Source organism: Oculina patagonica, chromosome 3 (genome assembly GCF_052425735.1).
Source record: "Oculina patagonica isolate OP01 chromosome 3, crgOcupat, whole genome shotgun sequence".
Lineage (NCBI taxonomy): Eukaryota > Metazoa > Cnidaria > Anthozoa > Scleractinia > Oculinidae > Oculina > Oculina patagonica.
Genome location: NC_135760.1, coordinates 17721888 through 17737077, shown reverse-complemented (window position 1 = coordinate 17737077; position 15190 = coordinate 17721888). Strand labels below are relative to the sequence as shown.

Here is a 15190-nt window from a genome sequence, read left to right as displayed (position 1 = left end):
TTTGCATCTCTTATTCCAAATACCAGACGATCTCGAAGAAGTTCTTCTGGCGTAATTGTATCGAAGCTACAACCCTCGGCTAGCTTGCGTAGTGCCGTTCTGTATTGATCGTAGGATTCTCCAGGTTCTTGCACCCTGCGGTTGAATCTGTAACGCTCGAAGGGTACATTTTGTTGCGGTTTGCAGTACGTGGCGAACTTCGTCAAGACTGGCTCAATTTTCTCTTTGTCGCCCGCGCGCGCCCAATCTGTAAACGTTGAATACACTTCTCGAGCCTCCTCGCCTATCACTGTTAGTAGAGTGGCAACTTGGATTTTCTCGTCCTTCTCGCTCAGCTCTGTAGCTAAAGCATAGTTTCTCCACGCTAGTTCGAATTTCTTCCATTTCTCGGCCGCGTTTGCATCGTGAATTTCAAGCGACGGAGGTGGCGGCAAATGTGATGTCGCCATTCTTTAACAATGTTCCACTAAGGTATCTAGACGAAAGTTCGATCCCGTCGCTGCCACCATGTAACGATTTGTGTACTGAAGGCTTGTAAAGACTCAGGAGATTGTGGACATTAGAACTGATTCGTTTAATGACATCGCCAACCCGAATGTCACACAACAGGGAAGCCCATTGCGTAACAATAAAGTAATCACATGACAATAATGGGGCATCTCGATACACAAGCTTCCTGAAATATTGTCCCATCATGTGTAATACTAGTCTCTTAGTTGGCCTACAATGTTTGGCGTAAAACTGACTGATTTTAATACGTACAGCAAAGACACGTCAGATTAAAAACAAACGAAGATGACATGCAATTATTCCTGATGAATATTGATAAATAGTGACCGTTATATGGTATGCCAGCATAGGTGAAAGAGCCTTCGCAGTGGCCTTCCTTCAATATTATGACAAAAAATTCATATCGTAAAAAAAATTGAAAAAAATGAAGTTGCAAAGTACAATTAAGTTTCGAATGAGCTACTTTGCGCTTCTGTAGGGGTTTTTGTTGTATATTGGCAATCGATTTTCTTTTGTGTGTCAGTTGAACATTAACGAATGTCTTAGATCCACGATGTATTATAGTGATATTTGTAGATAGCATCCTGTCAAATCCCAGCTTCGATCGAATATCAGTCGAAGTTCCACGATGTATTTTCCTACGTGCGTCCACCACCAGACTGTTTCTTATGTGATTATCATTTAGTCTGCTCTATTTTTGTTTGCATTTGGGCAAAACTGGACATATTATTCTCAAATGAGATTTAGTACAAGTAGGCTAAAACAAATAATAAGCATGCAATATAATCTCTTTACCCGGCGACATCTTTGTTGTTTGATCTTTGAACGAGTTTCGAATATCTTTGAACGTTTATTACAGTATATCAGTATTCAAAGACACGACATTTATGAAAAGCAGGCGTAATATGAGCATAGCTAGTTGTAGCCAAAATGACAAGTATAGATTTTACTTCTTAGTTTATCCATAGACTCGAAGTGGTTCGAAAGTGGTGTCTAAACTGTAGTACGTATATACCTAATTGAAGAAACGTTGACCCCTGAAAAGCTCAAACCATGAACGATGAGACCGAATGGGACTATGGGTAGACAGCATTGTTGAGCTAAGTACTGTTTCATTTATTTACCGTACCCAAATTCGCAAGTAGCCAATCAGAAGCGCGGTCTACTGTCCTGATATCCTATGATATCAAGTCACTGACCTGATATGCCACCATATCATGGTCATTTTGAAGTAAAGTAGTGTTACCGTACGATGAATTGAAAAGAGGTTTCACCAATAAAGCAGAACCTCGAAATTTAAGATTAGCTAGTGTTTACCGATTGTAAAAGAAGTAAAAACTTTCCCGCCAAAACTAAAACTTGAACGCGCTCGCCAAGTGAACGATGTTTGCCGACGAGTACTGAAACATTCAGACTGAAACAACAGAGTCGGAGTTTCCAAATTTTTCGCTAAATTCTGAATTTGGGTACGGTAAATACCTAATCGTACCTTTTTGGTACGCTTCGGCGGCATATCAGGCTCGTTTGGTCTCGCCATGGGTATTTTGGCTCGACTACGTCTCGCCAAAATACGAACCATGGCTCGACCAAACTCGCCTGATATGCCGCCGAAGCGTAACAAAAAGGTACGATTAGGTATAATTATAATCAAGGCAATATTTTCTTTGAGAGCATTAAGAGCATAATTTATGCAACCTGTCGTATGATAATGTTTATTCTGTAACAGAAGACGATTACTTTTTCCGATTTCCCAGTAAACAGTTGGGTCACATCGTTTATCCTTTTCACGGGTCAACGTTTCTTCAATTAGGTATATATTCTATACTTGTAAACTTAGTAGATTTACGTGAATAAATAAAGATCTCTTGTCTGCTTTACTTTGTCTTGTTTTTTTTTTTTGGTGAAACTCATTTTCAGACTTTGACACTGTCCCCGGTCTCCTTTTTTCCGGACCTGACTTATTCTTTCGATATTCTTTTCATGCATCATCACTTTGCCTGGAAGCCTTCAACGATTACCAATGATTTAACAACGTTTCATAGATTTATGTTAAAAGAAACTAGCAACGTACTGCCTTGTGTAAAAAAGTACTAGATTTGCCCAAATCCCATTTCCCAGCCTAATGTTTTCCTGATTTTCCAGATCCCAGTCCTACTTCTATCGTTTATTTCACCAAACAAGATACTTTACATTCAACGTTGAAGGAATACTTGATATGAGCTTTGAACGATCCATTGACGCCATGGGGTCTTATTCATCGTCACTAGATTTTAGATACCTTCTTTGTACCCAGCTTGCTACAGGCATTGTCCTGGCGATTCTATCACCAATAACAATCGCTAGTAACGTGTTGTTACAACTGAAAATCCTTAAATATCCTCTCAAATGCTGTCGTATACCACCAGCTACTTATTTCATTGTCGCTTTAGCTTTGGTCGATTTAACGACCAAGAGCCCAAAATGTATTGGCAGGTGAGCACTATTTCAAAGATCTCCTGTATTTTGTCAGTCTCCACGAGTAGATGAACGCATCCAGGGCTACTTTCACGAACATCATCTTGTCCGCGATAAGGATAGCAGCATACATATCAACCCGCTTTTGTAGAGGTCCCAGCTTCGTGTAAAAGCTGACATGAAGTAATATGATATGTATGGTTTCAATTCTTTCATTGTAAAGAAATTTTGGACATTACGTAATTACAGTCTAACTGAGGCTCCCCCAGGGGTTTCAGGGAACAAGAGAACATAGCCATTAACTTTTTTGCGAAATGGGAACAAAAGGAAAATAAAACTGGGCACACGGGAATAGATGCATATTTTAGGGAACAGGGACAACAAAATCGAAGAAATTAGTTTAAAGGAAACATGAGAACACAAGGAACCAATTTTTTGGGGAAAGGGCCTCCTAACTGATGAAAGAGCCACAAGCATTACAGATTTATAAAGTAGGGATATTCTCATCTGAAGCAATACTCAGGCAATGGCACAGCTACTAGTAGCATACATAATACGCTTGAACTACTTTACGGTCAAACGTTTAAAGAAAAACTCAGCAAAGTAGATACTTTATGCAAGATTTGAACACGACAAAACAATCAACATCACTATATGTTCTTCACACCTTTATCTATAAACTGTGTTGGGAAATTTTGGTTTACTTGTCTAGTTAGTGAACTCAGTTTTGAAAGTGGATTTTCTGATTATCGGGAACATTCTACCAAATGGTCAATTTTGGGTATACTGATATCTTCAAAAGATGTAACTGACCATCTTTGAATAATCATTTTACTTGCCTGTATGTCGCCGATCGTCATTAAACTTTGTATTAAGAAGTGATTAATTAAGGAAAAAGAAAGTGGTTTCAAAATTGCTTTTAAGTCGACAGAGAATTGTCGCCATTGCACCTAATTGTTTATTCAAGAAACTATTTACTGAAGCTCAAAAACCGAATTGAAGAATCCGATTGTCAAAGCAGGATCCGAATTAATTTGAAAGGAAGAATCCGTCAAGTTATTACTGAAATTGAAAATAAGTTGCTATTTTAAACTATTATCGGTTTCAGCGCCAGCAAAGAAAGCCCCAAGATGAACGCCCAGCGAAGAGATTAAAGAGTAAAACTAATTACAGTTCGACCCATCTAATCTGTTGTTTAATTTTACCTTACTCGTAAAACCCGTTCTTTCTTCAAATAATCTGACAATCGTCTTCTTATTGGAAACCTTGACGTTGACAGCTAACAGCCAAAACATACTTTTCATAATTTACCAGTTTTTGCTGCAGAAAGCCGTTTTTAAATTGCTCGACAGAGAATTGTCGTCATTGCACTTCATAGTTTACACAAGGAAAAAACTGAAGCTCAAAAACCGAATCGAATGATCCGATCCGGTCCGATCGTCAAAAAATGATCCGATTTCACATGAGTTGAAGAATCCGTCAAGTTATCTCTGAAATTGAAAATTAGTTTTCATTTATTTTATTTGCCACACAAAGAAATTAATAAAACAATTTAAATAAGCTACAAGGAAAACTGAAACCGGTATTTTAAACTATCACCGGTTGCAGCGCCAGCCGAAAGAAAGTCGACAGACGATGGTGGTCCCGCGAAGAGATTTTGCAAAATTACAGTTCGACCCATGTAATTTGTTGAATAACTTTTACTAAACTCATAAAAACTCTTCTGTCCACAACTGATCTTTATCTGACATTTTTTTCTTATTTAAAACCTATAGACGCTGACAGCTGCGATGTCTTTCCTTATTTATTATTCACCGATATAAAAAGAGTTCTGTAGGCAGATGAAATTGCAGGACTTGTCTGAGTTGGTTGTCCATCCACAATAATTATTACTTCAAAATCTTGTCACATCTTTCACTAGTTTACAGTGGATTTACATCCAGTTGACCAACTGAAACTTCAGTGGAAGGAATACCTTTGACGATACTATAACGCAATGAATAACAGCACTTTGCAGTCTGTTTGCTCGTCAGCAGACTGCAGACTGTACCTTTACACTCAGCTCGCTACTGGCATCTTCATGGTTGTTCTCTCGCCGATAACAGTCACTAGTAACGTGCTGTTACTACTCACTATCTTCAAAGATCCTCTCAAATGCTTCCGTACACCACCTACGTATTTCATCGTCGCTCTAGCCTTGGTTGATCTAACAACGGGCCTGCTCGTTGAGCCTTTCTTTATAATGCATCGAGTAGCAATGTATATAAAATGGACTCTTATGCCAGGCGAGCCTTACCACACCTTAAAACAAGTTGGAAGTTGGTTCACATACGTCGTTCTTAACTCCTCATTTCTGCTTGTTCTTGGTCTTATTCTGACGCAGTTCATCGCTATAACATACCCGCACTACTATCGCTCAGTCGTAACAACACGCAGGGTCCTCGCTTGTGTTGGCTTCTCTTTGGTGTACTTCACTGGGTATTTGCTGCTGCAGTTTGGTGGAGTTCCTGCACTAACCTTGTATCAAGTAGATCTCCATCTTCACTCGACACCGATAACAATTCTTCTTATAATCAGTTCGGCCATGCTTTTGAGGTCATTTCGCCGATTTGCCAAAGAATCGTGCCGTCTTGGAGGCGTCCGCAGCGTTGAAAATCGAGATACCGGTGAACACTCAGACAAACCCCAAGCAAACAGAATAAACGAGAAACAGTTTACGATGGTAATCTTGCTTTTATCAGGAATTATCATCGTGTGCGCCCTTCCTCATATCATTACATTTCATATCAGCTTTTACACGGAACAGAAAACTCTGCAAGAGGATCTTAATTTAACTACCGCGATCACTATCGGGGACGCGATGATGCTTGTGAAGGTGGCATTGGATGCGTTCATCTACGCGTGGAGACTGACAAAATACCGAAGATCTCTTAAAATAGTGCTCACCTGCCAAGGGAATCAAGTCGCGTCTGAAGGCACTGGAGAAAGGACGATGAGCAATTTTACCGTTCAACAACAGCATCCTGAATCACTGTCACGTCATGTTTAGGGTTATTCTCGCCTACACTGTTTGGCGTAAAACAGACGTGGGCGTTCGCTGAACAGAATATAGTCGGGCAATATTCCTCTGAAGTGATTATATTTCCAAAAACAAAACTGGTAAAAGTTTGTTACAACATTGCCCGAGATAAAAAAGATAAAAAATCATTATATTTCGCTCTTGGGGAAATTATGAGTGGAAGAAGATTGATAAAACAAAACACTGCATGGTAATGGGGGGATGTTTTCGATGGAAGATTTGTAGGGAAATGATGCAGGATAGCATTCTGCTGAAAGAATCTAGACGTGCTTGTTAAACAGGCATTCTTCATAGCAATCATCCCCATTTTAATTTGGCCACAGTATAATTTCAGTAGTATTTCCTTGCATTTCTGTTCACTCTATACACATACAAGAAACCCAAATAGGCAATACAGCAATCAGTTTTCGGTGGTCCAATAAAACTAAAAAATTTTATTACTTGCATGAGGTTGTGTTGAATGATTGATGATAATTCAGCAAAGAGAAGTGACTGATAGCAGGAACAAAGGAATATTGATAAAGTAATGACAGTTTCTTCTCGTATATCATCATAAGAAATTAAACCATGCATTCTTCTTATTGGCTCTTCCTTTAATATTATTAAAAAAAGATCGTAAAAGAAATTGTTTGGAAGAGAACCGAAAGAGAACCGAATAGAAGAACTACACCGTTGGCAGTGCCCAATTTTATCGATGGTACAAAACATTGCTTTTGTACTGATTGGGGACCCTCACATTTGGTACATTGAAAGGAAGCTAGTTATTTTATAAACTCAGAAACCCATAAGGGTTGAAACGTGTAACGCGCGCGCATAGCGTTTGAACATTCATTTTGCAAAGTACCATATTTGGAAACACGAAGTACGCGAATGCTTTATACACGTAATGAGCCACGCAACATAATTTTTGTGGGGGCAAAGCCTCCACATTGTCATCGACTGAGGGATTTATTTATTTATTTGTGCGTGGGTTTGCTTGCGTCACGTGGTCTTCTGCGAGAGAGCCTGGGGATGAGGTCGGCGGTGCGTGTCGAGTAGGCCATATTGGATTTTGGCGTGTGGTTTCGTGTGGTTTCTTTGATTTCAGCTGTTCCTGTAGTTGCTCGTCATTACAGCAGCTCACGAAGTCATAGTAGCCAACATTTCGTTTGGCTGGAAGTCTGTGCAGGTTGCACATCAATTCAAGAGGAGCTTTTACGCTTACGAAAAGCGATGTAATGATCGATCTCTTTCGTATATGTCGAGCTAACGTCGTACATGTAGGAATATTCGAAAACTAAATCGGGTTTTACATAAGCTTCATTAACGATGGATCTATCTAGAAACCAGAGCGTTGGCTAAGGCTGCTTAGCTTGTTCGGAACAAAAGGAAGAGCTTTTAGATGAATCAGCACAATTTAATACATTTGTACTTGAATCTGTCTATACTGCTATATGTTCTGATATTGTAAATTATTCTTCAATGATACCTACGGAGCGATATAATTAAAAACATTTTAGTGCTACTGGTTAAAAAAGAAAAAAAAAGGAAAAAAAAAAAAATTCTATCTGGGTTCGAACTCGGGACCTCTCGCGACCTATCGTACCAGTCTCCTACCCGAGTGCGCCACTCTCACATACTTATAAAATATGGTGAAAATATCTTATATACATTCCGCTATCAATTTTGAATCACCTGCTGCTCATAAATTTTCAAGGAATGAAAACTAAACTTTTAAACTTGGCAAAAATTCAGTCGTGGCTCGAAGAGCTCATTGATCTTGTTTTTTGATCTTGCTTTAACTGCAAAACAGGGTAAATTTCGCGAGTAGAAATTACTGTGGCTACTAAATTTGGCGATTTGCTAAAAATCGCAAAGATTATTTGCCGCAATAAATAGCAGCCTTAAAGTAATTGAATGTACTAAATGAATTCACAAACAAAAATAATCAAATTTGAAATTATCAAGCCCCCACACGTACGCATCGCGGACCGATTTTTGGTTTTGCGGTAAGTTGCTTGAGTTTCGACCTAAACGCCGTAAATTTCTTACAGAAACTAAAGAAATACATAAAGTGTATCGAAGCGAAGTTCTCTATACTACTTCAAGAAGATGAAACAGGAGAATTTAACCAAATTTAACTTTATTCAACCAAGCTTGTTCAAAAACAAGATTACGCCATCGAGCGCGAGCTAGCGCGCGCTGTGAATGTAATCCATATATAGTAATTTTTAAGTAGCGATTTAGTAAAACACTTTACAATAAAAATTTGCGATAAGACATTCGCTAAAAACATTATAAACTCCGTTTAAAAGTTAAAAAAAAAAGACGCGACGTTTCGACGTTGACTTAACGTCATTATCAAGCAAAGAGAATATGTCATAAAATGTATAAACGGAGTTTATAATGTTTTTAGCGAATGTCTTATCGCAAATTTTTATAGTAATTTTTATTGGTTAAATGTTTCTCGTGATTTTCCAAATATGGTACTTTAAGTGTAAACGAATGTGCAAACGCTTTGTACAATGCGAATCATAGGGAGTTACACGTTTCAACCCTTATGGGTTTCTGATAAACTACATAGCTATGTATTTTGAAAGCACCAAATTTGACAGTACAATTTAGTTTACAAGGACGCACGTCGCATGTCGGTCGAAGTTCATGCTGTAGGCCGATTGATTTTTCTATCGTGCGTCAGCCGAAGTATTGTGGAATAGCCTTCAGCCAATTCAAGCAATTTAACCACCGAGTTATAAAAGTTACTGGCATATTGCCTTTGTTTGTCCTCTTTATGAAATTTGGGGCACTTTTGAGCTCTTACTGGATCAGCATATATATTCACTTCTCGGTTAGCTATAGCCAACAAAGACTCAAAGCGGTGTAAAAAAATGTTGGTATACACTGTATGAATTTTAAACTATATGTTATTAACTATTTGATGTTTTTAGATAATTTATTTGTTTGTTATTTTCTTTCTCGGAGATATTAGCTTTAAAAGCTACTCTCTTAAGGTTTAAATCAAGGTGACGTGAAAATTAAAGGTGATGTGATTTCCGAAACCCATGTGAATTTACCGTAGATAAATAAAGATCTCTGTCTGCTCCTATGTTGTCTTTACTGAGGTACGTTTAAGACTCGTTCTCCTCGTTTTTTCTCGTTTTGATAGTCTTTTCGTGCACTTTCTGTGTCTCAAAGCCTTCAATGTTCACTAAAATTTTACTCATTATCTGCTGTTCATAAAATTCTTTCAGAAGTAATATATATATAATACTAAAAACAAAACGCATAAATGGTAAGACAAAAATGTCTCGAAAAAGATTGCAACCTTCATTTTAGTGGCTGGAACATTTTACGGTTAACAATTTTTTACGACTAACGGTTAAATTTTGTGGATTTTTACGGCTAACGGCCAAAACAATGCATATGGCTGTTTTACTTCTAACGGCTTACGCAATTGACTCCCTCGCTGTAGAATAGGGGCTCTCAGTCGGAACGCTGCTGCAGTTTCCCTTATTAAATAGATTTAGCCAAGCCTAAAAGCGGAACTCGCAATTTCTTTTATTTCTTATCTTTATGTTATTTCTTATGTTTGACTATGCAGAAACAATAGCGAAAAAAAATCAGTCAGGAATATCATCCATTTGTAAGCTTCTTAAATTTTGAACTTAATTCATCAGCCCATATTTCTGGCCCAGATATATTGTACATGAATTAATGATTAAGTATAGTATGGTGCCATTATATGAAGGTAATAAAGGCCTATCAGGCCGGAGCTTATCCCGGATTCAGTAGCATGAAGCAACTAGGAGTATTTCTATTACCCCTAGATGGGGTGGGTCCATCACAGGGCTACCGCCCAGTATTAAATTCGCCGATACCTATTTAAACACCTGGGTGGAGAGAGGCACTATGAGAGCAAATGTCTTCCCTAATTACACAACACAGTGCCTGGCCAGGGCTTTAAACCTGACCACTCGATCCGGAGTCCAGTACAAACCATTAGGCCACCGCACCTCCCAGGCTATCATATGAAACCTAGAACTTTCTTGTCAGCAAACAGTCTGTAAATCAGACCTTTAGATCAATAACTTAAATGTTGAGTGAAAGGGATACAATCAAAGTCAGTTAAGAGCTCCAAATAGTAATTTACTTAAAACAATCAGTCCCTTAACAATGTCTTGTTTCCTTTTACCTTTTCTTGTTTGGTTAAACAAAATGCTATAATCAAATAATAACTACAGTAAAAACCGCAAGTAAGAACCCACATTTTACCAAGTTACCCTAAACAGGTTCTTACATAAATACATTTTTGCTAATAGAGTTTTTAGTAGTCCTCAGTCTTTTCTTTATACGAAATTTGTAAATCATTTTAATTATATTTATGTCATTGTATCAATTACAATATTTTATGATTTTCAATATTGTCATTTACATTGCATCTGGAATGATAGGGCTCCTGGGCGTCTCCAAAGAGAAACCAGAATGCAATTGACATATCTTATTTCCCTAAAAGTAAACATTTCTAATCGATTTTAGAAAATAAGAACCTATTTCTAAATTTAAGGCTAAAGAGGGTTCTTATATAGGAGGCGTCCAACAGGCAAATTTTAGCCCAACAGGTTCTTAAAAATTAGGTTTTTACTTGCGGGTTTTTTTTTTACTGTATTTTCTAAACTTCCATTTACAGGTGCACATGGACTCTAACTTAAACGTTAGTGTACTTTTTGGCACACGCTCTAAGCATTCTTTACACTATACTTTTTACATGAATACAGCAATTCTTATTTTCACAGTTCTACCAACAAAATTATTTTAAATTCATGCATTCCACACCTTGTAAAATGTATTGCCAATACATGTACATGTGTATGAACTCTGGTGCCATAATGCAGTGTTATAAATTATCAAGGAATAACAACACCAATTCATCACCATGCTATTGAAACATCCATGAGGGTAGAAATAAAGTACTCACTGGTAAAAAACAGTGATTATTTTGTTGCTAGCAAGGGATGCATGCTTTACACTTACTTTTACTGAATGATCCTTAATAGAGTGATTTCATTTAACCCGTGAAATACAGTGTAGTTATTACACTTTTGGATACTATTGCTTACTTTGGACTATTACGCACAAACTGGTAGATATTGTTTTACGGGTTAAATGAAATCACTCTACAAAGCCAGAAAAAGTACATTGAATAATTTTTAAATAATTTATTTTATCCAAACTCCAAATTAAAACCAATGAGCAAATTCCCTTTAATAGGAGCATTGCTAAATTGAAGAGGTGCTAAAAACTGTGTGAGAACTAGTTTATAATTGTTATTATGGCTTTCAGAAGTTGTTGTACAACAAGATGGCTTTTAAAAAGTTTAATTCCAAGCCATGAGAAAATGAGACAAAAAAAAACAAAAATTAAAGTAGTTTGAAACAATTCATGGCAATTCCCATGTCAATCCAGCATCACATGGATATAGTCACTTTCCACTGTTATCCTAAATATTCCCTTAATCATAACAGCATTTGCTATCGATGTTTTACATGTGTAAGTGCACTTCTCAGTTGTGAGGGGCCTGAAGGGGTATCATTTGAACATCATTAAACAAATGCCACAGTTCAAACTCCACTAAAAAAAAATAAAACACAAAGTTCAGTTAAAAGTTTGAAATGAAACAGTTTAGCTTAATATATAAGATATAAATTATATGTTCAGGAATTTTTCAAGTAAGTGAATCTGCGTTTTTTTAAGCTACTGTGTTTATTTTTGTTTTTGTATGGCTTAGCGTTCAAAGGTAAGTGATGACAATGAATAATAAAATCGACTTTGTTTATTCGTCTAATTTTTTTAAATATTTTAACGGTCTGTGTCAGATTTATTGCCCTATTATACATAAAATTTCTGTTTTGGGGGAATTGTCGGCAAACAGTTGACCGACAGTCGTTGGAGCTCGAGGCTGGAAGCTGTTTTTTACACTTTAAATTTCGATCATAAATGTAAACCTTAACGACTAGCTTAACCTACATAAAAAAAAAAATGTCAAATAAATTTAGACTTACCTCATATTTAGAGAACGCTTGTCAACTCAGCAGAGCAAAGCTTTTAAACCAGCTCAATATTTAAAGACATGATTAAAGACGAAACGGCTACCAGTTTTTTCGTATTTTTTATAATATCAAGCTTCGTAGAAAGCAGTTGATGGCGAAGCTTAAGCAAAATACGGTATATAAATTTCTCATCTCACCGGCGAAAGTCTGTCAACTGTCGCGGAATCTGATCGAGAAAGGGGCGAGTTGCCTAGCTCAACCAATTTCTGGATTACGGCCGACATGTTGCGCGACATTGTCGTATGTAGAGCGCACGCGCCCGCAAACCATGCCGCTAGCCAGAATGACCATGAAAAATAAATCACTTGGGTTTTCCTATTTCTATGCAATTCTTTTTTTTTTTTTTTTTTTTTTTATTCATTTCAGTACACACAAAGACAAAAACAGAGAAAAGAAAAACCTATAGATACAATAACAATACTTCTTAAATTACAAGACAACACGGTTGTTAAAATACAATACAGTGACACTATTTACAGTAGAATTACTTAATACATTTCTAGCGGTATCTGGCGTCGGTGCATAATTACATAAGATAAAATTACATACTTGGAGCGGAATTACATTAACAGCAGCGGTTTACACTAGTATTTACAGTAATTATTTATTTATTTGTTTTTATTTATTTTTTATTTTATTTTTTGTTTTACAACCATTGATTAATTGACAATGTTTTTAAAATTCTAATGCAAAAATTACTACGTTCTAAGAGATAGCCAGTTAAAGTATCACCTACGTCACTAAAATAAGAATACATACATGAACATTAAAGAAAGACAAAAAAGGGAGTGTTTACCACACAGTATTCCTCTTATGACTAACAGCAAGAGTAGTGGGGAGGGCTGGAGAACAGCGTCGATAACTGTTCAAAATAGCTTTTCAATTTGATATTTGAAAGTGAGTTTCTTAATATACTCTTTCGTGTTTATTTCTATTTTGAGTAGTTTTTGTGTATATAGATAGTATTTGGCGAACAGGAGTGTATAATTAAATTTCCTTAACAATTTAAACGAGCCTTGAGAGCAATTGCTTGATTTTTTCCCGAACAGAATTTCTAAGGGGCTTGGCGAGAAGGTGGTGTCATTTTCTTTGTTAAACCACTTGATAACCTCCGAATAGAACTGAATTGACCAGCGGCAATTTAAGAAAGTGTGACTTATTGAGTCAGGTTCTTGACAAAATAAACAAAACATGTCGTCTTCTATACCGAAGAAAAAAAAGCTCTTTTTTGGTCACCACTATTCTATGAATAAGTTTGAAATAAAATTCTCTCATTTTGTTTTCTTTGCAAACATTTTTAACACGGCTGAAGAGATCATCTAGTCTAAATTCTTCCGAATGTAAGTCTCGAGACCATTTCACTTCAGCTTTTATCTCTTGATTGTCTTTGTTAATTAGGAGCCAGTAATAATCTTTGTTTTTCATTTTGAGTAGGTCTATTACAGTATTGGGCGAGAGTTGGAAAGCATCTACGGCTAGAAAGGTGCTCTTGTCTAGAGGTTTTTCCCTTGCCTTTTTGACTAAATGTTTTGGGATTGCTGAGACAACTTGCATATAGGTTAGAAAATTGCATTTAAGCTCGTATCTTCGGACAAATTCCGGATAAGTAAAAAATTTGCCATTTTCTTTTAAAAGATCTTGTATGAGAAAAATTTCTTTTTGGAACCAGTCTTTGTAAAATATGGTTTGGTTTCCAATTAAAATGTCTTTGTTGTTGAATAATACTAGTTCTTGCCCGTTCAGACATTTGTGGACTGCTTTAAGTTCCGAAAAATACTGCAGGATAGACCTATAAAATAAAGGTAACGTGGTACCTTTCAGAAATTTTTCATTGTAGTTGCATCTTAACAAAAAGTTAAGACCGCCATATTTGTTCAAGAAGTAGTTAGGGATCACCTTCCAGGATTCTTCGCCTGATTGCTCATTTTTTAACAGTCTTGAGATCCATGCTAGTTTAAGTGATTTGACCATAACCTCAATACTGGGTGCACGCAGACCTCCATTCTTATAGTCGAGGGCCATTACTTTACGTTTTATTTTATCTTGCTTTTTTTTCAAAATAAACCTAAAGATAAGAGAGTTAATATCTTTGATATATTCAGGGGGTGTATCAAGAATCGAAATGGAGTGCACCAGTTGTGAAATTCCGAGACTTTTAGATATAAGACTTCTGCCGAATAAAGTAAGACTCCTGGACTGCCAGAGATCGAGAATAGTTCTATGCAATTCTTTATGCCTGCGTTATGGTTATGGAGCTCCGCTATAAATAAAGAAGGAAGTAAAAGCCAGGATATACAGTGCTTTTTACAATGAAACAGCATTTGTTTGTTTGTTTGTTTGTTTTTTCTCGGGGGGGGGGGGGGGGGGGGGGAGAGGGGTTAAATCAAGAATCGTTTTAAAAAAATCCTTTCGATGCAAAGAATCAAGCCCGGGATATCTTGTTAACACGACGCGGCATGCCAAGAGGGTCTCAATGGGGTGGTGGTTTTAACGGTTAACGATTAAAATTTTGGCTTTTTTTACGGCTAACGGTTAATTTATTTTCATAACGGTTTACAGAAGTTAAAAGTTAATTTTCATTGTTTTAAAAAGTTAAAAATTAATTTCCATTATTGAAAAACATATCTTAGGTCTCAGGGCCATTCTGGGACGATAAAGTGAACTAGTTTGGTTTATTTATAATTACTGACCGATTTTTTACGGTTAACATATTTTACGGCTAACGGTTAAAATTTTCAAATTTTTACGCCTAATGGCTTAATTTTTGGCTGTTTTACAGCTAACGGTTAACCCCATTGACACCCCCAAATCTTCACTAAATGAAAACTATGTACACAACGTGTACAAGATTTGATCGCTAACTGATTCCCAATAGACATTTTTACGATCTTTTATGTCACTTATACCGACACTAATAATCATCATTTACAAACCCCGTGCAAGATTCAGTTTTAAATACAGATGAGCTGTGACCTGGATCTCACATTATAAAATAATGTTAAAAAAACGAAAAGGATACAAAAAGTTAGACGTAGTTGTTTAAGGTAGTTCAAAAAGAGAA

General features: G+C 36.7%; 2 protein-coding genes across 2 annotated transcripts in view; both read left to right on the top strand.

Moving 5' to 3' along the window:
- Window positions 1-8184, top strand: part of LOC144645382 (uncharacterized) — a 52733-nt gene extending 44549 nt beyond the window's left edge. The window contains exon 3 of the mRNA XM_078504950.1: window positions 8098-8184. The gene's annotated coding sequence lies outside the window, so the exon portion shown is untranslated. The remainder of the gene's footprint in view (window positions 1-8097) is intronic.
- Window positions 4961-6013, top strand: LOC144645867 (uncharacterized). The gene has a single exon (XM_078505398.1). It carries the CDS (start codon window positions 4961-4963, stop codon window positions 6011-6013), a length of 1053 nt encoding a protein of 350 aa, XP_078361524.1.
- Window positions 8185-15190: the final 7006 nt, after the last annotated feature.